Raw genomic sequence first — 27,548 nt, 5'->3', positions numbered from 1 at the left:
TATGCACACACTGATAACAGCCTGTGCTATAGCAGCACAACGCCTTTACTGGGTCAAGTGTCGAGGAGAAGAAACACGATTGAGAACACACACTGATTCTATTTCACAGCTCAGAGACTGCAGTGTGCCAGTACTACCAGCAGTACACACACACACACACACACACGCACACAATGATGAAAAGGCTCTGACCCTTTGCACATATACATTATATATACTGTGTTTATATTTTAAATTAAAATACCACGACAAGATTACAACTAAAGCACCAACGGAATTTTGACTTGTTAGAATTTATTTATTACATTAATTCAATTCATGATATATCAGTATGTTTGATTTTTTTTTACTTTTGGGGAATTAGATGGGGCTACATGGATGCAGTTTAAGATTTACTGGTATCATCATATGGTATATATTTGTATATTTTTAATGCTATTTCATGCTTTTAGGTCGAATAAAGTCTTCTTTGCAAATAGATGTTATTTTGTATGAAGAGTTTACAAAAAATAATGTTACACAGAGAACAAAATGCTGTACAATGGTTCAACCAGACTGACAACTGAAATATCAGGAAAAGACAAAGACCCCTATGAGCAACGGAATATAAGATATCATCAGTCATTGGTCAAATAAACTGTCAGCTTAGCATCAGAATTTTATATTTAAATTAGAACAAGTGCCTGTTTCGGTGTTCAGTGCCACTAAAAAGCTGCAGTTAACAGGCATGTTGCTTCAGCAAAGCTATTCCTAAAACTTCATGATAGAAATGGAGGGTTAGTCTAGGGTTAGCACTTGATCACTGAATACCAGCTGAACATACTATGGACTGACAAATCACACTTACATCCGATTCAGTTTAATCACTGAGTAGACTGCTGAGGGCCAATAATGATCTTGGGGCACTTATGCTTCTTTGGACTGGAAAACAAATTCAAAATAAAAGGGCTTTTTGGGGGGGGGGGGGTAAAACAGTATTCATAGACATAGACTAAATGGTTTTAATCAAATTATTCTTCTTCGGGGTCCAAAACTATTTGAAATGTAAATAATACAGATGGTGTCTGAATTATACTGTTTTTAACTATGTTAAAATAATCAGTATTTAAGGAAAGACGAAAAACATCAATATATCAGGTGAAATCAACAATATAACAGGTGACTCCAGTGATAAACACTAATATGTGTATGGAAGTGCTGTGCTACTGCTGATATAACTGATAAAGGTCAGACAGACGGAAACGTACATGAATACATATTTCAGCAGTAAGCGATATTGTGTGAGAGTAGTTCTCCTCATTGTTTTCAAGTAGCACCAACAACAAAATATACATCACGTTCAAAAGTAAATGTACTCATTATGAAGAACAAAACATCAAATATTTGTTGCATTAGCAGTATTCCAATGCTGCATCTGGTCCCTGTGCTGCAAATCTGTGTACTTTTTATGGAGTTGTATTGTATATGTATACACATACATTTTTATCAGCTACATAAGTAACTACTCCCTCCAAGAATAAGGCAATAGAGTAAAACATCAAACATTTCCATTCAAAATGTAGTGCAATGTAGGTGTAAGGTTGTACAAAATAGATGTATGGTACTCATTAATGTAACAGGACATAATATAGTCAAATTCTATAATAAGTATTAATAATAATATTAATAATAACATTTATTTATATAGCACCCAGAGTAATAGTATTGTCCTCCTCTACACACAATCCTTGTTTCCTACCAGTGTTGCCTGCCGTGTTTGAGATACTGCAGAGATGAATACTGTCTGTGCTTTTTATAGTGTTGATAATCACCAACAGCGATGTAACTCATTCATTTTCACTGCATCAAAAAGCAGACCAGAAAAAATTAATATACCCCCTGCTCATCACAGTAGCACACACACACACACACACACACATACACACACACACACACACACACACAGACAAAACACATTAAAGCTGGCTGGCTAATCTAGAGCAAAAGGCTCAGCTCTGGAAATAATTCATAAAGAAAAGAGGATGTGAACTCCCCTTCCACAGTTTTGATGAACATGTGTATGTCCCTGTGTGTCCGGGTACATGGATGCACTCATGCATCGAAGAACAGGGTAACACATTTTTAATACACAAAGCACATAATGATGTCTCTATTCACAGGATGCCACACAGATCTTTTGCATATCTCCTTTTCATATTCAAAAACATGAAAAAATCCAGGACACCTTCGCTGACTGCTGCTATACTACATGTCAGACCAGTTTTCTCTTTGTAGTGCCAGAGAAATCAGCTGGCAGTTTCTGCACAGGCAGCCCAGACAAGCTAACCCCAATACCCTTCTGTCTCAGCAACCCTAACTCCACATGCTGGCAACACAGCTGGTCAATTATTCAGAGATTATACCTTCTGCAAGTTAGACACCACAGACACTGCCAGGTCAAGGACAGCAAGAGGAGGGCTGCTTCATCCTTCACATGAATGCAAATGTCTTTCTTGTCTCAAAAAATTTACACTCAACAAAAATATGACTGCAACACTTCTATTTTGCTCCCATTTTTCATTTGTTTAAGTTAAAAATGTAAGACTTCTCCTGTGCACACAAAAGGTTTATTTCTCTCAAATTTCTTTCACAAATTAATCAAAATCCATGTCAGGTAGCTTTGTCAAGATAACCCATCAACCTGTCAGGTGTGGCATAAAGAGATGCTGATTAAACATCATGATTTTTGCACAGGTGTCTCTGGGACTATTCACAATAAAAGGACAGATGTTTTTTCCCCAGAAGGACAAACTCCTGACCCGTCCTACTCTGCATCTGATTGGCTAGTATTTGTTGCCTTCGTTGGTTGGGTTGGTTACGTTTAGTGACGCGTGCAATTCGTCAACTAAACAATTAAACATTGCTACCCTTGCTAGCCAGCACCAGAAACAGAGGTCAGTTAAACCAATTGATATTTTATTCATGTACAACGCCAGTAAACTGTTGCGTCTCCGATGTTACACAGCTACAGCTACGATATGATGACTTGACCTTGTTTCACCACGGACATTGTGATCCTGCTCGGTCTGAAAAGAAAATGCATTTAGTGAGTTGTTGTCATGTTTTGCAGGATAATGTGCATAATTGACACCGCAAAGTGCCACACATTCTAGCAGCATTTACAATATGATTTGGTGATTGAAGAATGTGAATAACAGCTCTTAATGCAAGCATTTTTGATAACATAGTCATAGCACCTAATGCATTTATTTTTTCAAGATAAAACTGTACATTTTAGAGTGTCCCTTTTATTGTGACCAGTCCAAGACACATCTGTGCAATAATCATGCATGCATTTAATCAGCATCTCTGTATGTCACACCTGTCAGGTGGGTGCATTATCTTTGCAAAGGAGAAGTGTTCACTAACACAAATTTTAACAAATTTGTGAACAAAATTTGAAAAAAAAAATAAAAAAAACTTTTGCATGCACAGAAGAAGTCTTAGATTTACTTTTTTGAGCATATCTCTAGGCTTCTTCTGGTGTAACTAGAAACACTCTTCTTCTTTTCTATCTGCCACAATCCTCTCTCTCCCTTTTGCTATAGAAAATCATTAAATCACCTACTGTGCATCATGGGACAAGCCCTAACAACAAAGAAGCAGCACCTCCTGATACCCTGCAGTGCAAGTAACCCTGGATATACTGCAGTGACACAATTATGCGTGAAGTAATTGAAAGTACAGTAGACCAAAACCAAATCTCAGGAAGTGTGTGCAGAGTGCCACCAAAACCATGAGTTGCTATGGTAACTAGGAAAATGGTTCACTACAGTTAAGTAGTTGCCCCACACACACACATACGCACACACTAGCATGTTCTGGTGCAAAAGTATGAGCTTTGTTTCTACGGAAACCTCTCCCACGCACTGTAGAGACGAGGCCTCTATGGAAGCTGTAGGTTCACATCATTAACTCACTGCAAACATATTATCTGTGTCAGTGGCTGAGATGCAGCAGCATTAAGTCTTCACTCTCTAAACAGTGTCTTCAGACAAAGATGCTAAATCCATCTTCACTTCTCTCATGATAAACGAGCTGCCAAAAGGCATCAAGGCCAATGAGCAAGGCTTGATCAATGTGACACAATAGATGTATGACAGTAACCTCTTCCTACACACGGTCACAAACACACCTAGAGGCCTACTTTAGCATGCAGACACCACCACTTCCTCTTCATGCTTCTGCTTTCTGAAGGCATGTTTTTAGTATAAATGGCAGTTTTCTCTCCCAGGCCGACTTGAAAAGCCAACCATCTAAGTTCATCTTATTCTTACAGTTTCATCTAACAGAGTGAGTTTTGCCTTGATTCTGTACCTTAGCAGCGTGCCTGGGCTTGCCAAAGAATGAGGTCTTGGCTGTGAAGAAAGAGAAGTCTTCACTCTCATCGTCCAGGCTGCAGTACCCACTGCTCATGCTGTTACTGCTGGTCATGGAGGGGGTCAGCACCGTGTTGACAGTCATGGAGAGGTCCAGCTTGTTTACAGGTTGAGGAAGTCTTGGTTTTTATTCTTTTCAGAAAAAGGCAACGCTGATGTGACAGCAAAAATTACAGTCTGTACAAGTCTAACCGTCCTTTACTCATCCAGAGAAAGTCATCGCTCCTCTGCTGAGGCATCCAGAGAGTTGCTTAAGTCCCACCTGTGACGGCGAGACAGGTGAACTCAGCTCAGATTCGGCGCTTTTTTTGCGTGCCACCAGAGAGGGGACCAGGAAATCCGAGAGCGACGTGTCACTTCCTTCTGTGTATGCTCTGACGCCGGTGTCACACACCCTATAGAGTATATTCACTTGGTCTTTTGCAGCTCAACATACACAGCATGTAACCTTCTCACACACACACAGGCAGGCACTTGCTGGTGTCATGGAGTCAGCTTACAGGTTGGTTTCAAGTTAACCCTGCTCACCTGAGAGCCTCTGTCACAAACAAACGCTCATAAATGGCGTGCATGCAATACCACATCCTGCTTTCTTCCTCTTCTGTGTCTCTGTGACGACCCACGGTGAAGAAAAACAAAGAACAATTCAAGTCCCCTCTGTGGCGGCAGCTCAATCGCGCCGGCATTTATGAGTGTGAGCATCCATTTGTCCCTGGAGTCAGGAGTAAACAGCGAGCAGAAGATCTCCTGCCTCTTCTCTCTTCTTCTCCTCTCAGCTGCTTTGGAAATAGTACCTCCCACTCAGCCTCTCTCCTTCTCTCTTACTCCCTGCTCTCCTCTCCTGTCTGTCTCTCCTTCTGTCTGTCTTTTGCACCCTCACTCTCCTGCAGCCTTGCTCAACCATCTGTGGTTGAGTGCGTTATCAGCCTGCAAACACCCTCCCCCTTCTTCTCCCTCCACTCTCTCTGCCTCTCTTCCTGCAAACAACTGCACCCTGCAGAGCACAGCCACTTCCTCTTACATAGAGAGAGTCACAAAGAGGCACTGGTAAGTAGAAACGCTGATGAGTGAGAGATATGAAGCCTCACAGCTCCTGTTTTACATACGTAAGAGCAGCAGTGACAGGAAGTAGCAGCAGCAGAGACCAGGGGAAGATGGCTGCTGTTCTCGTGAGATTCTGCTGCAGCATCATGCAACACTTCACCAGGAGGCATCACAACCAGGGCTACAACTAACCATTATTTTCATTATTGTTTTCATCTGTCGATCATTTTTTAAATGATCTGATTAGTTGTTTGGTCCATAAAATGTCAGAAAATGTTGATCACGGTTTTCCAAAATGATGTCCAACCCAGAGATGTTAAGTTTACTGTCATAGAGAACTAAAGAAACCAGCTGAGAAATTCAGACATTTTTTCTTTAAAAAATAACTAAAAATGATTAAATGAGAAATATGTAGGACCCTTATGTCCACAATTGAATAGTGCAGTCCAAAGCAAGTTGGAGCCATAGACAGAACATTAAATAGGTTGAAGCTCAGGCAGGCTGCAGGGACGCTGAACACTAGTGCAACATTATATTTCTACGATTACAAGTTACAACAACACTGTGCTACATTGATCAGCTACACTGTATATTGATCATCTGTTACTGTCAGTGGTCTGTCAATGTAAAGTTCAGCCTACTGTCACAAAAACAAAAGCCCACTGCTCTGAAAATACACAGTCAGAGTTCAGTCTGCAAGACTCCATCAACATATTGCTCAATTTAACCATTAAAAAAATATACTCCTTCTAAAAGATTATTAGCAACTCTTAAATGTCACTTAGTCATTGGGCAAACATTCTGCATTAACTTGATCTCTAATAAACATGAAACGGGCAATCAAAAACAGATATTCTGGACAGGAATGGAAATTTCAAAGGAGAAAATACTTGCTGTAGTGTTATTGTTGATAAAATCAGTAATTCAATGTAGCACCATTTCTTAATCTCTGATTACACATTATCAACATTTTATGATTCAGTACAGTAAATATTTTACAGCTTTCTCGTTTAATCTATTATCACAACAGTTATAATATTGTTTCAATACCCAAACCAATCAGAGACGGATACAGACCAGAAGAAAACCTCCACAGTTGCACTACCACTGCTGGTTTGTAGGTGGAGGGGAGGGCTCACTCTCAGAGCTTAAGGTGAGATTAAGAAAATAATGAATGATTGCCCTCTGTATAGAGATTACAGTGACCTCTAACCTTACACTGACCCTACAATCTGCCCTCTGACTCTGACGGTGACCTCTTCATCAAAAAACAGCAAATGCCCCTGTCACCGCTGAGACTGATGATGCATATGTGCATCTGTCTGCACCTGCCATCTCTGTGTGTAAAATGATTTTAAAATCTACTTAGACATGATTATAGGTAAACCTATATGCTGCTGGAGGGCTGCAGCATGCAGGGATAGTGTGCTAGCCTTTCATCGGGCGTCTTTCTGTCAGGATTGACTCGGCCAAAGACTGATTACCTGCAGCTCTGCTCCTCGCCTCCATCAGTGTAATCACTAAAGCAGAGAGGCAGCATGCAGGGGGTGGGATGCTACACTACAGACACACAAACACACACACACACGCATACATACTGGGCAACACTCCTGCAGGCTCTGAGTCAATGAAGCTGGTCAGTTTGCTGCATCTATGTGCTTGTTGGGGCGATCAATTTCTGCTGATGCACACAATAAGGTCCCCTAAAGATAGAGCGGACAAGGGCCTAACTGATAATAGATTTTTGTCGTTGCTAATACCGATATTAGGGGAGTGAAAAACTTCCTAGGATTTGAAAATTGCAGTAGGCTTCATTGTGATTTAATTGTCCATCCCTAGTTTGGTCTTTACAATGATGTAGAAGTCCCAAAAGCCCATGGTGACGCCCTAAAATGTCTTTTGTCCACAAAACTAGTAAATATTCACATTTCAGAAGCACAAACCAGAGAGTTTTGGCCTTTTTTAAATTGCTTATCAAAACTACATACTACATATTGGACAATACATTGCCAGTACCGATATAAACCGATATAGCTGTGATTGGCCGATAGTGGGCTGAATATATTAGCTGTTTGATATATCTGTCTGGCTCTAGAGGGGCCAGAAAACACAACCACACACACTCACCCACACACTCACAAGGCTGCAGCTATAAAACTGAGCAAAAGGGGAGAAAGATGTCTGCAGGAAATTAACTGTCATATCTCCACTTGTCTGCAGTACGAGTGTACTCTATGAACCAAACAAGAGTGTGGAGAGAGGCAGGCCTTAGTCACAGACCTCCAAGACAGACATCATCAACGCTCACTTAATTCTGACTTTCAGCTCATTATGTTTAACTACACACTCATTAAATTCAGAGAGAAGCAGTGGTAAAGCTAAAAATGACTCAACAAAAAAAAAATCATATGCTGTTGTTTTGTTCCAGTAGATGTGGAATATTGGAAGAAATGATCATGGTTTTTTGGATAAAACCGTTTGAGCAGTTGCTGCTCTACATTTGGTAAAATTCACTTGATTTATCCCCCTCCCTTCTCCCCCCCGCTTGCTTGTTCAGATTCTCACCATTCCCATTTAAAGTGTTTGATGCTAGCATGATTGTGTGCATTTGTTCATGCTCTCTAGAAGCGGAGTACTACCTGGCACACTACCAGGGGTCTAATTTTGTGTTATCTGCCCCCCCGAGCATAGAGGAGCTGCCAATACTGCCGCCGGCCTATGGGGTTATCCAGCTTTCTCTTGTGCATGGTGTGTATGTGTATGTGTGTGTGTGTGTGTGTGTGTGTGTGTGTGTGTGTGTGTGTGTGTGTGTGTGTGTGTGTGTGTGTGTGTGTGTGTACCACATTGCGTGGGTGACTGAGGCTGGGATGCCAAGAGCAGTATGCAGGCTCATACACACTCTCAGGTTCCTGCACACACACACAGAGTGGGCACACACTATTTTGAGGATGAATTTTACATAATTACTGAATGGCAGGATAGCCTGTGGCTCATACAGTATGAGAGGATGAAAAGGGATGGATTTTGAGTTTAACTTGATGCAAAATATTGCACTAGTGGATGACTAAATATACACCACTAGCACGCATATCATGTGAGAGTAGTTTGAGCCAACACAGCTATGCCATAATAAAGCTCCCTACAGAGAATAGTGATTAATCTAATTACTTTGAATTCATATTAGGGAAGCTGAGGAAGTGAGAACATGGGGATCCACCACTGATTGAAGAAATCAAAGCCACACTCCAACACAAGGGAGAGATGAGAGAGAGCAACTGGGGGAGGCCATGAGAGCAACAGAGCAGGCAGGAGAGAGAGAGGCACATTAGGTGACGTAGCATATTCTGTCTCGGGAACATTCTGTGACCAAAAAAAGCAAATGAGCACATATATAAATAAATTCATAAGTAGACAACCGAGGAAGAGGAGGAGGAGGGTGGGCAGCATGTTGTGAAAGAGGTGGATGGTTACGTAAAAGTGTAGGCTTGGAGAGATGCTGCAGGATGAACCCTGCCATTACCCAATCGTGATTCACGTACACCTCTGCAAAAACAAAAAGAGTCTGACACCCAATCTTAGATGAATGTGGGGCTCTTCAGCAAAGCCCTTAAAAAGAGACGCCACAAATAGTTCTTTTTTTTTTTTATCTGCATCATTGTACACAGAGCAGTACAAGAGCATGACTAAAAAACAAGTCTTGAAATCACCACAAACAACAAAACTAACTGTGATGGAAGCAGAGGGAAAGTGATGCACTGTCAGCCACTTCAGCTGCCCCTTTGCAATGACTAAAGGCACTGCTGCACCCAGGCAGAGAGAGGCACCCCATGGTGTGCTGGGATTTTATACCCAAACTATGAGCAGGAGGAGAACAGATAATCTTACTTTCTCTGACTGTGTGGAAATCTGATGTTTTCAGACTACAGATGATGAAGAAAGAACATTGGTCTCACTGGTAAAACATACAGGCTGATATAGGAGTTTAGTGTGGGACCGGACTTAAAAGAAAAGGAATGAATCACTATCAATAGTAATATTTTTGCATTGTGTTTGAAATGCCTCACCTTGTGTTGAGGGGCTGTGGAGGAGCAGTGGTTTCTGGGAGATGGCGTTTCTTCAGGCTTTTTGTCCCTCTGGTTGCAGTCCAGTTGGACCTCGTTCTCGCACTCCTGGTGACAGGTGTAGCTGCAATCTGATGAAGACAAAAACAAACCAATCAGAGAACTTTCACTGCAGTTTCTTGGATGTCAAGGTGCACCATCACCATGAAGTAGTTGGTTACTGAATGTTTTCTGTTTTCTTTTCATGGTCTGATTTTAGTCCTTTAAATATGTAAAGTATGTGAAATGTTAGATTTTTTTTTTATCTATTTGTATGTTTGAAATATTAAAAAAAACTCATACACACCAGAGAAAAGCGCACATAGAAGTGAACAAACTGCAGAAACGAAGTGAATAAACATCCATAAAGCATGAATTGACCTAACTAGACTTAATGTCAGAGAGTGTAATGCTGATTAATTATCTGTGAGTGTGTGAGTTTGAAACGCAGACCATAACCCTAATCATGCAAACCATCCCTTTACACAGAGAATTAGCTCCATCTACTGGCCAATGGCAGACACACACCTACAAGGTACTGGACTGTTGCCTGAGTGTTCATTAACAAACATACACAAGACGTGCTAGAGTGTAGAGCAGGCGTATTCAATTGGCGGCCCATGGGCCAAATCTGGCCCTTTAATGACCTCAGTCCAACACTTTGATCATTTACAAATATCCAAAAATCTACCATTCTGATTTTATTTACACAGCCAGCTGCCATTCTAAGTTTATTGATGTTTACATTGTTTATTAGAGGATCATTATCTTAAAAGTAGACTAATCATCCAATTCATTGGTTTTGTCTGTTGTTAACCATAGAGATATTTATTATTCTAAAATGTTTTAACTGTCTTTAATCAGCGGGAATGTATGAGAGTAAAACTGAATGAAAAAAAAGTAACATTGTGTCAATTAAAACAAGCTACCCTTAAGGTACATTGTATTTTCCTGTAGTATTGTACATAATGTGTCTTTCTCAATGATGAAAACTAAAATAAAGTGAATAAAAAATAAAAGGGTGCATTGTTTTACACATTTAAATTCATAGCAAATGTCTCACCCCTAAAAAGCAATTGACTAGGCCTGGTGTAGAGTGAGTTGACGTTGTATATCCACATCTATTCATCTAATTTACCCATCAGATGGCAGGAAATACTTTGCTAAAAACGGCTGCAATATGATATCATTTGGTGCAGGCACATTAAGCTATATCTATATCTAAATCTAATCTATAATGGATACACTGTACCAGCAAAGATCATAGCGGAAACAAATGCATAATGTAATACAGACATACTGTTTTGTAACAATGGATGCACACAGGCTCCTTTTACACATTCAAGCCAACACTGAAGCAGTACAGCAGCCCTGCTATGGTCAGCCTACATCTCACTGCTCAGCTGCTCAGCTAGAAAAGAATAGATTTAGGTACTTCCCCCAAAACTTCCCAAAATAGTCCACTGTTCTTTGATATTTTAGTTGGTTTCCCCATATGACAGCCTCAGCTTGTTTATGCCTTGCCGGCTTTATTGTGGCCAGAGGCTTCTCCTCTGCTGAGACGCATACCCTCACATCTAACTTCTCTGTTGGTGAGATAATCCATGCTCAAGAAAAGAGAGATTTTAAACCACATGGGCAAAGAGAGGACCGCAGTTTGGGGGGAAACTCTGAGTCAGATCCTTTTTATGGTCCTCAAGCAGGAAAGCTTCTTAAATGAAACACTGCACAGTAGGCTACCAGCAATCAGCCGGATTGAATGGAGGCATAGAATTTAAATAATGGTTTGTTTAGAAGCCAATACTTCAATATTTGCCTGAACAGAACACGTTGTTGTTTTCTGGTCCAACTCTTTGTTGCTGCAGTCAGTGCTGGTTCTGTCTACTGATGTCAGAAGCTCTGTCTGTATCCTGCTAAGAGAGGGACACCACTGTGTCTCTCGCACTCAGCATCAGCACTGTAACCATGGCAACAAGCTTCTTGATGACCATTGTAGAAAGAGGAGCGCTCTCCTGACATTAGGTCACTGGGAGAAGGTTGTGTGTGGGGGATTATGTAGTTATTAATTAGCTATAACGTTCAGATTAATCACCAATGACTTTCACTTTCATTCCTAGAATTGCAGGCATTTTCCTAAGAGCGTGTTTGGCTTTCAAATGCTCCATTTATTTTGCACTGGTGTTGCAAAATAGGCCTGATTATTGAAGCGGGGACGAGGAGGAGAGAGTAAAGAGAGGCTGTACTGGGCTTACTGACAGGACGGATATGTCCGGCAAAGAGGAAAGTTCAGATAAAGGATACTTTGCTCATAACAGTTTAGAGGTCACTGCAATTAAGAGAGGGAGATAGAGTATGTGGTTTGTGTGTGTGTGTTACAGAGAGAGAAAGATGGACGGGCTGCAATGCCTCGCTGACAGGACAGATGTGTTGAGGAAAGAGTAGAGTTCAGATAAGCAATAGTCTGCTCATGATAGTTTAGAGGTCATTGCAGAAAGGAATAAAGGAAACACGCAGGGGAAAGGAAGAGAGAAACTCCTATCCTGTCCTGCTTCTCCAACATGTACTCCATCCACCCTCACTTTAGACAACAGACTATGTCTCTACTTCTACCATATTAAGCCATACTTAAAGAAATACTCAGTATTTTGGGAAATAAATATATGTTTGCTTTTTTGCCAAAAGTTAAAGGAGACGATCAATACCACTATCATGTCTGTACAGTGAATATGAAGCTGCCACCAGCAGCTGGCTAACTGGGAAAAAATGGGAAAAGGCAAGCCTGGCTTTGTCCATAAAACAGCTAAAGGCAAATTGATATTCATGGGTGCTGGTAGCTTGGCCACCAAGGTTTAACCCCATACTGTAACAGCACTCATTGGCAGCTTCTTTTTTCATAAGTTTACATTTTTTACATTCTGTGAGGCTGGTGCTTAAAAATATTAGTGTCTATCTCTGCCTAAATTCAAAGGTACTCACCAAAAAGTATGTGTATCCTTAGTATCATATCATAATAGACAGAAAAATTAAATCTACTTTAAAGAACATTGCTCCATAGTGCTATATGTGGTCAAACTCCACAGGACATCTTTAAACTTTCTATGTTGTCATTCTCAAGACAGAAATCAGTGTCTGTGTTGGGTGGTGGTTACTTAGAGGAGACCCCACCCTTTGCCTTTCTCCTGATGACTGATTTAGAAGACAGGAATTGGTGCTGGGCAGACTGCGAGGAAAATGGGAGGAGCACTCTGAGATTATAGGTTTTCCCTGTTCCACACCTTCAGATACACCAATGTCAGCAAGTCACAGTTCACCTGGGATCCAGATCATTCCCACACTGATAAGACATGCTGACTCCGTCTCTCACTCACATACACAGTATTGTAAATACACACAAATCTGCCTCCATTTCAGCATTTTGGCCCGAGTGCTGCCTGATTCTGAACTGAAGGAGAAGGAGGTGTATCTCCTTGTGACGCTGCAGCATGCATACGTGAGCGCTAATGAGCATGTGGAGAAACTGCAGCAGTGATCCAGTGACCCAGAGGGGCTCTGAAGGTCATGCAGGCGTGCTGACGCAGGCACAATCACAGAGACTCGAGAGGGAGAAGAATGAAAGAGAAAGCAAGAGAGGGGAGTAGGGAAAAAAAAAAACTATTTTTTCGTGTGATTTTTTGTGTGACACTCGTTTGATTTCTTGAGAAAAAACTCCCCTCTAGGATCCATGTTAGGACTCGCAGGGGTTTCCCTTTTGCTCTTCTGTGGAAAGTACATTATTGCGCAGCCTTTCAAATGGGGAAGTTGCTTTAACCTAAAGACAGCGAGGCTGATTCCCTTCTGTGGGATATTTTAGGAGAAGTTGTGTTCAGGTCCATTTATGAGAATGTGACAACAGGTTCTGTTAGATTAATTCACTGCTACAACATTTTGTGGCATTTATCTTCCATATTTATCACACCAAATCAGGCTGGGAACTACCCTTTAATCCCCATATTTAGTTTCTATTCTTTAAGTCTATGTTGAACAAAGGACAAGAACCTTCATGAATTCTTTCTGCTCCCTTTGACTGGAAAGCACTTCAAGTCACACACAAAACTTCAATAACTTGTCTCCTTGAACTCTTGTAAAAGTATTAATGATCTGAAGCTTAGCTAATCGAGCTGCCAGTGCTCATTGAGCATTTCATTTGACTGCCTTTTAAAATTCTTTGTCCAGTAAGCTGCTGAGCTATGATTCTTTTTGATAAATCTACCCCTTTTGACAGATTAAACTTTATTATCTCTAGTATTCCACTTTATATTTGGGGGGGGGGGGGTAATCTATTGTAGTTCTGGTTTGGGATTCCATTTTTAGAAATTTTATATATCAGGGATGCAACAATACCAAAACTTGAAGGTACAATAATACCATGATAAACAAAAGTCTACATTACAATATTTATCATGATGTTAAAAAACAGAGAGAAAAATGGCAACTTGAAAAACAGCTAAATAATCATTTTAATGTGAACAGCATTTTTTGTTCGTATCAGAAAAATTAAACTCTGTCTTTGATAAAACAAAAAAAAGGTAGCCATTAGTTGTCACTGGCATAAATTCTCATGTATGTACACTTTCAAACCAAAAATAATGCAGCAGTCAGTGGCTGTAATTTTGTAAAATGAAAAAATAATAATAAAATGGGCTGTGCATAAGACTGCAATTACCCTGTCATAGTCATGCCATGATAGTCTTTATGAATGTTTATGGCTGTTGTCATTAAGTGACATTCAGTCAATTATGTCATTTAATGCAAATTTTGACATTGTTTGAGATGTCAATGACAACTTGACATTAACAACATAACCTGTCAATGTCTTTGTCACGACAACTTGACATTATCAAGCATAGAGAAACTGTTTAGCTTTATGTTTTAACATTATATTAAACTGTCATATATGGTTAGCTTCGACACTGAGACCATTATGTGTGTGTGTCAAGAAACATTTTCCTTGACCTCAAGTAAAGTGATACATTTTGGACTTGCCATAAATGTCATTAAATGTTATAAGGCCAGTTTGATGACAAAGTACAATACCAAGGTGATTTACAGTGTTAAAAAAGACATTTTTGTCTTGATTAATGTCAAGTTGTCACAGCAAATACAATATTGGCTTGATTAATGTCATGTTATCATAATAAAGGCATTTACAATGTTGCATTAACAATTTCATAATTATGACAACAGTCATAAACATTCATATAGACTCCTTAATGGTGCCTTTGCCAGCTTCAGCATCCTGTAAAAGATATTAAATGCCTGTGTCTGGGTAAATAAAGCTATTATAAAAATCCAGACACTTTGATGACAGTGAACACATGTGAAGTTACACCTGCATGTGGGGACAGGACACTGAGAGATGACTGTAATGAAGCTGAGCCATAAACACTCATTAGCATCTGATCCTCCTGTGTGTGTGTGTGTGTGTGGTGTATACATGTGTGTTTAAAAGTCTGTGAAGAGTCCCAGAGGTGCCCTAGCTGCCTAAGCCACTTCTGCAGATCTGTTGAAAGATCATCAAGAGACTTTTTTTTCTCAATCTATGGGTGTGAGTGTGTGTGTGTGTGTGTGTGTGTGTGTGTGTTGTCTCAACAAGAACAAGGGGTGTGTGGTGTTATGTGTCACCATGGTAGACTAGCCTCAGTTGCTCCTCCACAGCAGGAGATGCGTGCACACACAGACTCCCCTCTTTGTCTCTGATCCCATCATTCCAGTCTGACTGCTTTTAAACCAACACCGCCTCCAGACAGAGCAGGACGATGATGCAGAGAGAAAGAGATGGAGACGGAGGCAGCGCTAAGACACAGTGGAAAGAGATGAGGGAGCTCGGATGTACACTATGTAAAGACCTATATGTGGTGGCTGTGTTAACTTCCACTGCTGCACTTTGGTCGATATTACCCACTGTGAGGGAAGGCAGGAAGGGAGGAGCTTAAATTGCAGACAAAATGGTAAGAAGTCTCAAAAGAGGACATTCAGATTGTCTTGGCAGAGTGAAAGATTTCCATGGTTATGTTACTGATATCTCCTGAAGTCTCTATCCTTATTTTCTTTCCACTCCTACCATTCTTGGAAGTCCAGGGAGGCAGAAAACAGTCACAGTTTCTGCATCATCTCCTGTTACTTTTTGGAAGATAGGGGATGTGGGTGGTTTGTTTTTCCTGTGAGACAGCGAGTGTGTGACAGACACAGATTAGCAGGTCATGGAGGATGTCTGCATGGCACCAGATAGAGACAGACATATTGTACTTACTCCATGTCTGGGTGAGGAGGGAAGGGGTAAATAGGGGTAAGGCAGCTATAACACAGGGGCGAGGATGTTAACACGGTCACTAATGAACCTAAAGGGCGCTCTGCGGGGCTTACGAAGGAATTAAGAGCAGCTTTGGGGTCTTTGGGGGGCTTTAGGCAGTCTGATCCCATCATAGCTCATTTGGAGCAGTTATCCATGTTCTCCCACTGTGCAGCTCACACACCATGCTACACATATGATTGTTTTTCATCCCTTGTTCATCATTATAAACCAAAATATCATGCTTTTTTTCTCCCACATTCTCCCTCCAACTCTACAAGCTTCCAGGATACACACTTCATATGCTGACTGAGCAGACACACAACCAAACAAATCTCCCCTAACCTAAATAAAATCTGCCCCACTTCACCTTGACATCTGTGCATATTTGTGTGCAAACAATGATTTCATATTTGATACTGTCATTCTTTATCTCCATCAGCGCAGCATCTCTATCTTTCCCTCCATCAGCTCCTCCATCTGTCAGGCTACAGATGCTCCCTGAATTAACTAAACAAATAGGAGAGGACCCACCAGGCTTCAACTGTTTTTTTGTTTGTTTGTTTGTTTTTTAAGGCTTACTCTGTCCAATGAGCTACAAATAGATGCAGCTGAGCGCTTAATGAGAACATCTCTGTAGCAGAATATCACATCGTTGCTCAGCTTTTATGTTCATGTTTGTCATTTTTATGTGATAATTTCAGTTAAAGGCTTTATTGATTGCAACTTTTCAGGGTCAGTCAGATAATCAAGAACGCAATGTTGCCAAGATCAACAAAAATGGCATCTTAAATTGATTTGATGAACCCTCTTAACTCAAGGGACACTTAAAAGATTTCTTCCAGAACTTTTCAGGCACACCACATATGGTGGATGACATTTGCTAAATTGTCATTGAGATCAGTCATTCGTAGTTCCTAGAAGTGGGATCGAGTAATTGTTTTGCAAAGTCACAAGTGATTCTCAAGTCTTTGCTCTCAAGTCCCAAGAGATTTGAGTCCTAAACAATTCATAATGTGCAAATACAATGCCATTTTAACAACCAAACTTCAACCTACCATTCTTTGTGCCACTTCAAATGTAAAACTGTGATGTCGGACCTGCGTGTTTTGCATACTGTAAGTATTTTTGTTGACCACCACATAGTTTTTGTACGCAAACTAAATTATCTTTGGTATAACTTTTTCCAACTGGAGCTCAGTAACATAAAGTTAAGTCTTCATGGTTCTCTCCTGTAACTTGATTGGATGCTGGTGAAGTGGCTCAAACAACGTAGATGTGGGAAAGTAAGGAAATGAAAGGGAATTAATTTATCCATGGTACACTTTTTAAATATCATACTTTTTAATCTTTGGGTTTGTGGGAAGATAGCAAGTATTTTCAAGTAAAAAGGCTCAAGTCCAAATGAAGTCATTGGTGTTATAGTCAAAGTCAAGTTGCAGGTCTTTTTTGATTTTGCTGAGTCTTGAGTCATCAGATTTGTGACACGTCTGTCTTGTGACAAGTCTGACTTGAGTTCATAGAGTTTAGATCGACATGCCGACAACAGAACTATCTCCATCAGCTGATGAGGAGCTAAAGAGGCAGCTGAAAGCTCTTTAAGAAATCTGATACGTAGATGTTAAGAATTTATTTTTACAAATCAATATTTCCAAGGCCTAGAATAAACCTTTACACCTGATCACAATGATGTTCAGTGAAGTAAAATGTGGTCTACTTTTATGTATTTTGGTAACATTTCAAAGTCTTACAACAAATCCTTAAGAATCCAACAAGATTTAAATTACAGTTTGCTTGGATTAAAGGTGCTGTAATTTATTGTGGAGAAAGGTAGTTGAGCCTCATCAAATTACTTTCAGGTTGGATTGGTGGCTTGTAGATGACTATTTTATCGACATCTGATAAGTCAAAGTCTCCTGTCACAGGCTAGATATTCTTAAGCCAGAGCCAAGAGGTGGAGCAGAAGTCTAGTCTAGTCCAGGTTTTCATCTTTAATGGGGCACTTCAGCGATTTGGTATTGTACTTCCATGAAGTTGGGGACTCGCAGTAGTCAGATTAAAGATTTAAGCCACATATGCCAAGAAATCCTGATCTATAGCCCCTGGTATGAGTCAAACTCCAACTACTGGATCCTACATTTCCCATAAAGCAATCTGACAGCATAATTTCGTTTGAGCCTCCGAGCATGATAAATGTCCACGTCTTTCAAAACTCCAACACAGACTAACAAGCTCCTCTGAAGCTAAAAACGACATTATACAACTGTTTTCAAAGGCTAAGTATTGCTCTTCATGATAACTAAATTGGCTTTTATGTGAAAAATCAGACTGTACATACAACACAACTTTCTGTCTTGTAATTACGAACCATTGCGGTTTGCATTCTACATAACAGATCAGTGCCGGGGGTCACAGGAGGAAGTCTGTCTGGTCCCAAAACTACATTTTGTCAGCAAAACATACGTCAGTCAGTCCCATAAACCACATTATCCCCTCCAACCATGAGAATATACTCACCACTTTAGCCATTTTGAAAATCTGAGAGGAATTTCCAGACAGCATCATCAAAAATGATGACTTAGAGAGACAGAATTAACCGATAGAAAAGACAACAAAAGAGGAACTGAGGAATCTGGTTTGGGCCACTTCATTCTAACAAGGATTATCCGAGTTTCCTCACAGGAAACACCATCTAAAAATACCCAAATCTGTCTGCCGTAGCTCATGCTGTTGGTGCTGTTTTGTGAAGCTTTTGAGGCTGCAGCATGACGTCACTCAGGTGGAGCGGTGAGCTCTTGATGAGCAGCTCCCCTGAGTCATGTTTGGTCAGGGTTTTATCAGGCTTACACAGGACACACACACTCACACAAAAGAACTGAAGTAACGTCTTTTTTATTCAGCTGTCAGCCTCTTGCTGTGAATGAATCAATAATTCTCCAGCACCCAGCCATTTTGCTCCCCTGCTCTTTTTTTTTTTTTACCCCATCCACACTTTGTTCTAATGTTACATTATGTATTCATCACCCCCCCCAAAAAAAACTGCATTAGCCAGTCCTCTATTTGGAGAAAACATGGGGAAAAATCAATATCATGCAGCCTCCAGCAGGCTCACTCTTATCTCAAATTCCTGCTACAAATATGAAAGTCAATATGGTAATCCAGTTAGGTCAGATTTTCTCGACAGTTTGAAATTGTGCAGGGTTTCTGTGTTTGTCAGGATCCAACTGCTTTCATCTGACCTGTTTACTGGACTATTCTGCTGTTTACAGCCAATCTGCAGCCTGTTCACACACGATCTTACACACAGAGACACTATGTGCTCTTACACAAAAGCGATGGGGATAGATCAGCCGATAGAGAGAGAAGGGGGGGGGGGGGGGGGGGTGATATAGACAAAGAGTAGCAGGACTTGAGGGCATTGCAGTTCACAGATAGACAGACTGATGCACACAATACTCAAATATTTTGGCCTGCAGCCCAGGCTCAACCTGTCTACTCATCACCTTTCTGCTCTTTACAAAATACTGACCTCCATCACAACCAAACTGATATTGGTGTAAGAAAATATTGATACACCAGAGTATCACGATACTGTTTTGTGATACTGTATTGATTCTCAAAAATACCGTATCACAATACTGTTATATATGAAAGATTCAGCAGTGGTTCATTGTTGTTGACCATGAGATAACAGTGTTGTTAAGTATCTTCCCTGTTCTGACTGCATAAAAAAGTCAACGTTTTTCACTCACTTCGCTTTCAACAGTTTTCCTAAAATTAGATTTAAAAAAATAGCTATATAACATAATGTTTACAGTATATTGAAGCGTAACCCCTGTATCGTGACATTTATCATATCGCCATATTCTTGCCAATACACAACCTTACTATTCAATAAACAACTTTTATGTCTCATCCCAGTTTTTAGGCACTCCATCCTCCTCTCCATACCTGAGGTGGTGAGCAGAGATCCGTTAGAGGATGACCGCCGGAGGATCCGCAGGCTGTCACTCCAGGAGCGAGACTTGGGCAGCCTCTTCAGGAGCCGCCCCAGCCGGCGGGACACCTGCCCAAAGCAGGCGCTGCCGACCTCCCCGTCCGAATCTCCCCTGACCTCCTCCAGATGCAGTGACACCTGGCCAAGAAACGTCCTGCCCACCCCGACGCCCTCAACTCCCCCTGCTGATCTGACCCCGACCCTGGCCTCCCCCTTCGTTGCCTCCCGCCCCGGGACCAGAGGTGCTATCTGTGCCATGGATGGAGCATGGTGACACCATCCGGCCGGCACCGTCCTGTGGGTGTAGTCCTCGCTGGCCCTCCTGTCCTGCCCGCGGCTGGCCCTGTCCCTCTGAGGACTGCCCCAGCGCCAGCCCCCCCAGTTCCCCCCTCTGCCATCCCAGCGCAGCCACTCTGCCACCGGTGCCACGCTCCGAATAAACAGCCCCCTCTCCACTCGCTCTGCCACCCCTCCACCTGTACTCCTCACCTCTCTGCTTGCCTCACACTTTTCTCCTCTGGTCCTCACCTGACCGGTCTCTGTCACACCTCAGTGTGTAGACATGAGCCCTGAATCTCTGCCGCACAACTTGTTCCTCTCCAGCGTCTCTCTCTGTTATCAGTGCACCCTCATCCTCTCTCCCCTCTCTACTGCAGCACCCACACACTCTGCAGTAACAAACAGCCAGCTTAAAGAGACAGAGACCCCCTCGCAATCCTGGCGTAACTCCTCTCTTTCCAGCAACAGGAGCTTGTCTCCTCTCTGTTCCCTCGGCGGCACACACTTCATTCAGCAGTAGAGAACATGGTGGGACCTCCATATAACAGAGCAGAGACGTCACACACCACTGCAGAGGTGGTTAGCAACACCCTTCTCCCCCTTTCTTTTCTGCCTGCTTGGTGTGAAACCCCACAGCCTGGTTGAGGGGAAGTGCGTCAGCCATCTAGCCATGCGTCTATCTAACCCCACGACAGTGACTGATCTTATCAGTGCGAAGGACATGCATCACCTCAAGAGTGTGTGTGTGTGTGTAGGGGTGCTTGTGTGTGTAGGCTGAGGTGATGCGCTGTCCAGTGGTTATAAATATGCACTGTGAAAGAGATACAGAGAGAGCTGCTGGGAGTTCTTCTGCCCTACTTCTAAAATTCAAGATTTTTTTTCAGGAACAGGATGTGCTCACCAGCTTCCCTCACAAGTGCATGACATAATCGAGAGAAGGTCATGGTCTGATGTAACGTTTGTTGTCATTGCATCACTGAGGATGACGTTACATGTTTTCTTTTCAATAAAAATCCCTACATTGGCCACAGCAAAAATGTGCTTAAGAATGCCTTTGTCTCATCCTTTCTGCCCTGGCCACCTCTTCCTCTGCAGTCCTCCTATCACTATCTACCAAGGGCGACCTAAATATAGCCTAGTTGAAAATCCCCACTGTTCTGCCACACATACAGCTGAGCAGCAATGTACACACAGTGAGGAGAGCACAAAACACCATACAGGTCTTTCTGCAAAAACAAAACCCTTATCTGCCTGCCTCATCTGCCTGACATTTCCTTTTTAAATTAAAAAAAAAAAAAATTCAGTGAGTCACTGAGCTGCTGTTTGTTTCTAAAAAAATGAACAAAAAAACTAGACACCACTTTAAAATAAGACAACCCTCATAAATGATCTGTAAATGTTTATAATTAGGTTATTAATTAGGTTGTAAACACGTTATAAATCAATGACAAACACTATAAACAATTTCATCCATTGATCTTTGTTGAGATCCAGTTACTGCTCACTACAAATTAAAGGAAAAATGTGTTATATATTTACTGCACCAAATCATGAAATGACCATGATATGTCATCAGAGATTGAGGAAACATGCTAAGTCAAAATACTTTGACAGCAACGCTACAGCCATCATGTTGTCATTTGAAATGTTCATTCCAGTCAAAAATATCTGTTTGTTTTTGCCCATTTCACCGTTGAAAATGAATACCACATGTTCGCTGAATGAGCAAGTGTCTGTTGATGAGTCATAACAAATCATAAATATTATTTTAGAAGACGTAGATGTTTTGTTTCAACTGCAGATTGTTTATTAAATAGGGGTTCAACCTATTTAATATACAGTCTGGTCTATGACTCCAACTCAGTATTTGGACTGCAGTACTCATTTTTGAATGCTAGAGTCTTACATATATATACCAGTGACTAACATTTATAAAGTATAAAGGAAACCTTATTCTAAAAGTGTAAAATGGTACATGCTGAAAATGTCAGGGTAAACAACGTTGTGAAAGCTTCGATGTATGAATCCGGTACTTTGTTATGTTAATTTGGCTTAAAGGAAAAATTTGGGATTTTTCACAGGGATGTCCAGTCAGTGTTGATGCTAAATACAGTCAATTGAAGCAATAAATTCCTCTCTGCATGCTATATTGCCCAAGTAAACTGAGTTTTCCTGCTCACAGAGCTTTACCGGCACATCTAGCAGGACGTGTTGCAGATGAGCTTCTGATGCCCATGTTGCTGTGTCATCTCCACCCTAGCCTAGCTGTTAATGTCCAGTCATACATACACAAATGCAAGGGAGTGGCCTTGCTGAGACTTCACTATTGGTTGAGGCTGTGACCCCGCCCCCTCAGGGTTCACTAAATTTGAACTCAACGTAAAAAATGTACACAAATTTGCAGCCATACTCCTTAATTTGCGCATGTGTGACCGGGGCCTTACTTTCCTGGCCAACACATAACATTAGTTGACAAAAATACTCATCTAGCACACCCCTGAGCCGCCCTGAGGTGGACGCTGGAAATCCAAGCTGAAACTGCCTGTAGTAACAGATTTTGTAGAGGGAGACCTCAGTTTTCTGGTCTCTATAGCACACTGAGGAATTTATTGCTTCTTTTGACGACATTTACTATCAACATTGACTAAAATCCACATGAAAATGCAGAATTTTCCCTTTAACAGTACAGACAAATGTGGGCTCACTATGTGGCAAATAACAGGTCACTGTCGCCTTTTTTAATCTAATGTGTTGTAATAGCTTATTAATGATTAATTAAGTGTTTACAACCTAATTAATGATCTAATTATAAACTAAAAAATATATACAGTAACAAAAAAATTGAGTATAATAGAAATATGACTTGATGGACACGTGTTCAATTGCTTTCTCCAACATCAATGCAGCCTTCTATTCAGATTCTGCATGTTTTCAACTTAGGAAATACGAGCTCTGAAGGAATGTTTTGGCTGAAGTCTAGTTAAAACTATATTCCTCGCAGGTCTGGCACAGCGGCAGCAGTGGTATGTCGGGACAAGAAGGTTATGAGCCATTTAACACAACCCTCCTCCAATGTTTTCCTCCTCCAATGTGAATGGAGCTCTGAGAGGACCGATGTGAAAATGGCTACAAGGGTTCCTAAGACAAGGTCTGTATTGTGTAGACCAGGGGAAGAGGTGAAATGAGGAAGAGACGGAGTTTAAGGGAAAAAAAAACATCCTCCAGAGAGAGATCAGGAATGCCATGGGGCATAAAGAATACACTGGGAGTGTGCTGTGAAGGTCTGTGACAAATGTGTGTGTGTGTTTCGGGGTGTGTGCATGTGGGGCTTCCTGGCAGCCATGTGTCAATGCAAGTATACCTCCCTGTCTCTGCACTGCAACAACACCGATGCAGATTGCAAATATTTGAGCACAAAGGACTTAATCAACTCTGAGATCTTTATGAGCTAACATTACTGTCATACACAGTTCACCAGGAGCTCTGGTCTCTGGAGCATTCACCTTGTCCTACAGAGCTCTGACACAGGGGGCAGAGATAACAGAGATATACAGGCTAACTTAAAGGACCAATACAAACCAAAGTACACAGTGACATGAGAAGAAATTCACACAAATGTGGCCACTTTGAACGATCTCGGGAGCACCTAGTAGCTGATGAATGTACTGTAGCGCTAAATTAGCTACTTGATTCGTAGTGAAGCAGATAATGAATTGACAATGAATGACATGATTTGATATTGCATTAATTGTTTGACTCATTCATCAAGCAAAATTCCAAAGATTCTCTCATCCCAGTATCTTAATTTGCTGCGTTCCTCTGTGTGATATCATTGTTAATCTAAATTTGGGGGGTTTGATTAGACAGAATGAATAACTGGAGGATGTCAGTTGTAAATCTAATACATTTTTGACATTTTATAGCCTAAGCAATCAATCAATTAATAATAATAATAATAATGATAATAATAATAATAATAATAATAATAATAAAAAGAATATTCTGTAATGAAAACTGATACTAGATATTCAACTACACATGAAACAATCTACTGACACTGTCTATGTGAACAGTGAATTATAAACATAGTGAATTATAATGCATTTATGATGCTTTAAACATATTATGCAATGTAAGAAAGTAGTTGGTGATTAGTGAACAAAAGGATAACAAAATATATTTTGTCTTTTTCTTACTTTAAATACATCCTATGCATCCTTTGTTTTATACTTGGAGATTCCTCACCTAAAGCAGACAAGTTTTACTTCTAATTCATTGCATTTTGGCATTTTACACAATAATCACTTATGTTGCAGCATAGATTCTTTTAAATGCCTGAAAATGCATTATACTTTACTTACCACCAACAATGAAAGGTTATAATAAAGCATGCATCATTATAGATGCATCAATATGTACTTACTACAATTAATTACTGAGGCATGTATGGATTTGAACAGGTAGTTATAATGTATTATAACTTCCATCAGTCAGCCTTTAGGTTATAACTTGTCGAGAGCAATGTAAGACACTTATAATTCATCATAAATCACATCTATTATGTGTTATGACTGCTGATATACTGTTGCATCAGAAAGCATTATGAAGGCATTATAATTCTCTACGAATGCCCCTATAATGCAATATAGATTTGATCTTACCACAGATCCTTGCAGTGTGTTTTAAGGTATTTATTAACTATTAAAATACATATACAAATCATCCAGGTGAATTGAATCAGTTTATGCTGATGAATACATTTATAAGCACTTAAACTAAATTAGTGTGTTATAAATCATTAACTGGTCATCTGCTGCTTAGATGCTACACTGAGGGATTTACATGATAACCCAGTGAGCCTTAAATGTCAACTACAGTATGGATCCCTGAAAGCTTTAATTAAATATTAATCTGACGTCTGACTCTGTCTGCCAGTCTGTAATCCCAGCCTCTCCATCCCTGAGACATAATCCCAGGCAGGAGACACCCAGAGCTGGGATTAAGGAGGCTGCCAATGACATTCCTGGCCTCCCTCACTCCCTGCTCTTCCCTGACCAATGGCACAACACGGGGAAATGACAAATCCAATAATCAACTATGATAAACAACTGACAGGATACAGCCCAAATCTACTGTACAGATGCATATAACTGCTACACATTAGAATTTTCTGCGCAGTTACATCTTTATTTAAAACACCATAGTATAAATCATTTGTTTTGTGTGTGCAATATACTCTATGTGTGTGTTTTCTTGTGCATATAACAATACAGTCTTAGACTTTTGGATGCAAAATGGAGAACATTAAAGGAGAGTGAAAGACAGTTAAGTTTGCTCCTTAAATCAGCAGATTAGTGTCAGTAAAGCAGACTAGATGTCTAGACTGTTTCTTATCAGACACTTTGTTCATATGCTTCATTATTTTTTTGCCTCATTAGCGCCTGGTCCCACATATGGCTCTCATCTGTATGTGTCTTGTGTATTAATGCATATGTAGTGTGGGGGTTACTGTATAGCATGGGCATACCACAAAGCAAACTCTGCTTTAACTCCCAAGAGGAGCAATAAAGACACGAAGCCAGCCATAGGAATAAATTCAGAGGATTACACAACAACAGAGCAGCAGACTATGAGACTGGGAGCTCTGGCTAGATTGACAGATTCCACTGCAGGGCAAGGCCACATCACTATAGTCCGCATCCCAGGGGAGAGGAGCTGCATAGTTGCTTCTATAGGCTTTATATGCAACAAGCCAACACCGATACCGGGAGGAGGGTGATAAATTAAAGACAGACAGAGGGAACGAGGCATACAACAAGACAAAGAGGCAGAATGATGGTTGTTTATGGTTGCGAGGCCTCCGTCTCTCACTCCCTGTCATTTGCTGGGTGTAGTTGAAAGAAGAGCATGTATGCGTGTGTGTGTATGTGTGTGCGTGTGCGTGCGCCGTTTCTATTTTGGCAGTTTTGGTTGTGTTTCTTCCCACAAAAATACCCTGAAATGACTGAATCTGTATTGCTTGTCATAAATGTCCTGTTGACCCCCCCATGACTGCAGGGCAGACACGCACCTCTGATGTTTTCCGAGAAAAGGGAGTGGAAAAGACGGTTTAATCTGGCAGCAGAAGACTACAGCTAATTATACTGTAAAAAAAAATAATAATAATACAGGAATACAGTGGAATCAACTTAACTTTTCTCATTAGTTTAACATAAATATACATTTTATTTATTCAAGTTAATTATACTTAAAATGTGTACAATTTATTTTCAGAACACTGAAGTGAATGAAAACACTGCACAGAGTTCAATGAGTTCATTACAGTGAGTTTCTGAAGAGACATAACGAGCATATAGCACTAAAATAGGCAACTGACTCTTTTCTCATAGCCAGTAGACCCATCTTCCTTTCTGTGTTTTTCTGATGTGCACTAGAAAGCAAAGGCTCTACTCATGTCTGCACAGGAGCCCATGAAGAAACAAATTTTTAAAAATGTCTGTGTGTTTAGCTCTCAGTATTTCTGTAGCTCCTCGTTGAATCTCTGTGGTTTGAAGCTCTCTTGCATCACTGTTTGTACTTTGAGGTTTTATTTTACCGTTTCATGTTCGCTTTCAGCTGATAGGAGTTGTCTTAAATTACTATTGATGAAAACCCAACACTTCCTGATTTTACCGTTTCAAAATAAAAACATTTAGTTAACAAAATAACGTCCGACTTTTATTGTTAAGTATTTATGTGAAAGTCAAACCAAGTGAAATGAAAAACTGATTCTTAAAACTGGGAAAATGTAAAAGGAAACTGAATTTGTTTGTAATGTTCATCAGTGTGACTGAGCAGTTGTTGTTTCCATTTACAGTTTCATTTAGCAGGGATCTAGATCGATTTAATATCTTAAGCTTATTGAACATGTTTTCTCAGGCACAAGTGAATTAATATAAAGTTTATTTGACTAGAAAAGTGTATTTGCGTTGAATCATTAAAAAAATTACACTGAATTCTCTCTTCAGATTTAGCCAACTTACAGTTATAGAAGAATAAAGGAGAACTTGCTATGTGGATTACAATACTCATTTTTGTATGAGCAGTTGTTTCATATTGCTCCTTTAAGCTCGTTGAACATGTCATTACAAATACCTCAACTTGTCTTTTAAAGTTAAAACAAATGGTCTATTTCTACAGTGTAGCTCGATCCAATAACAGATTAATGAGGACAAAAAAAAACTCAGTGAAGTTCTTGGGTTGTAAATCTCATGACTGTGTGTTCGTGTGTTTCTCTGGGTGTGTGTGTGAGTGAATAGTGCTCCAGTAATCACTGCTCTCGCTCCACTGAGCTCTTGCTGATAGCACACTAAATTAGACAGCTCTGCAGTGCTGGACAAAGT

At 40.5% G+C, this 27,548-nt stretch overlaps 1 protein-coding gene across 2 annotated transcripts in view; it reads right to left on the bottom strand.

Annotated features, from left to right (window-relative positions):
* rassf5 (Ras association domain family member 5) overlaps positions 1-27,548 on the bottom strand; it is a 38,931-nt gene that overhangs the window by 8,663 nt on the left and 2,720 nt on the right. For both annotated transcript variants that reach the window (XM_084731326.1, XM_084731335.1), the window contains exon 2: positions 9,527-9,654. In XM_084731326.1, the coding sequence (XP_084587452.1) occupies positions 9,527-9,654 (128 nt within the window). The remainder of the gene's footprint in view (positions 1-9,526; positions 9,655-27,548) is intronic.

This window comes from Lutjanus erythropterus, chromosome 2, assembly GCF_056507025.1.
Source record: "Lutjanus erythropterus isolate fLutEry1 chromosome 2, fLutEry1.hap2, whole genome shotgun sequence".
Taxonomy (NCBI): domain Eukaryota; kingdom Metazoa; phylum Chordata; class Actinopteri; order Lutjaniformes; family Lutjanidae; genus Lutjanus; species Lutjanus erythropterus.
Note: the sequence above shows the minus strand (reverse complement) of the source record. Positions and strands in the feature narration are given on the sequence as shown.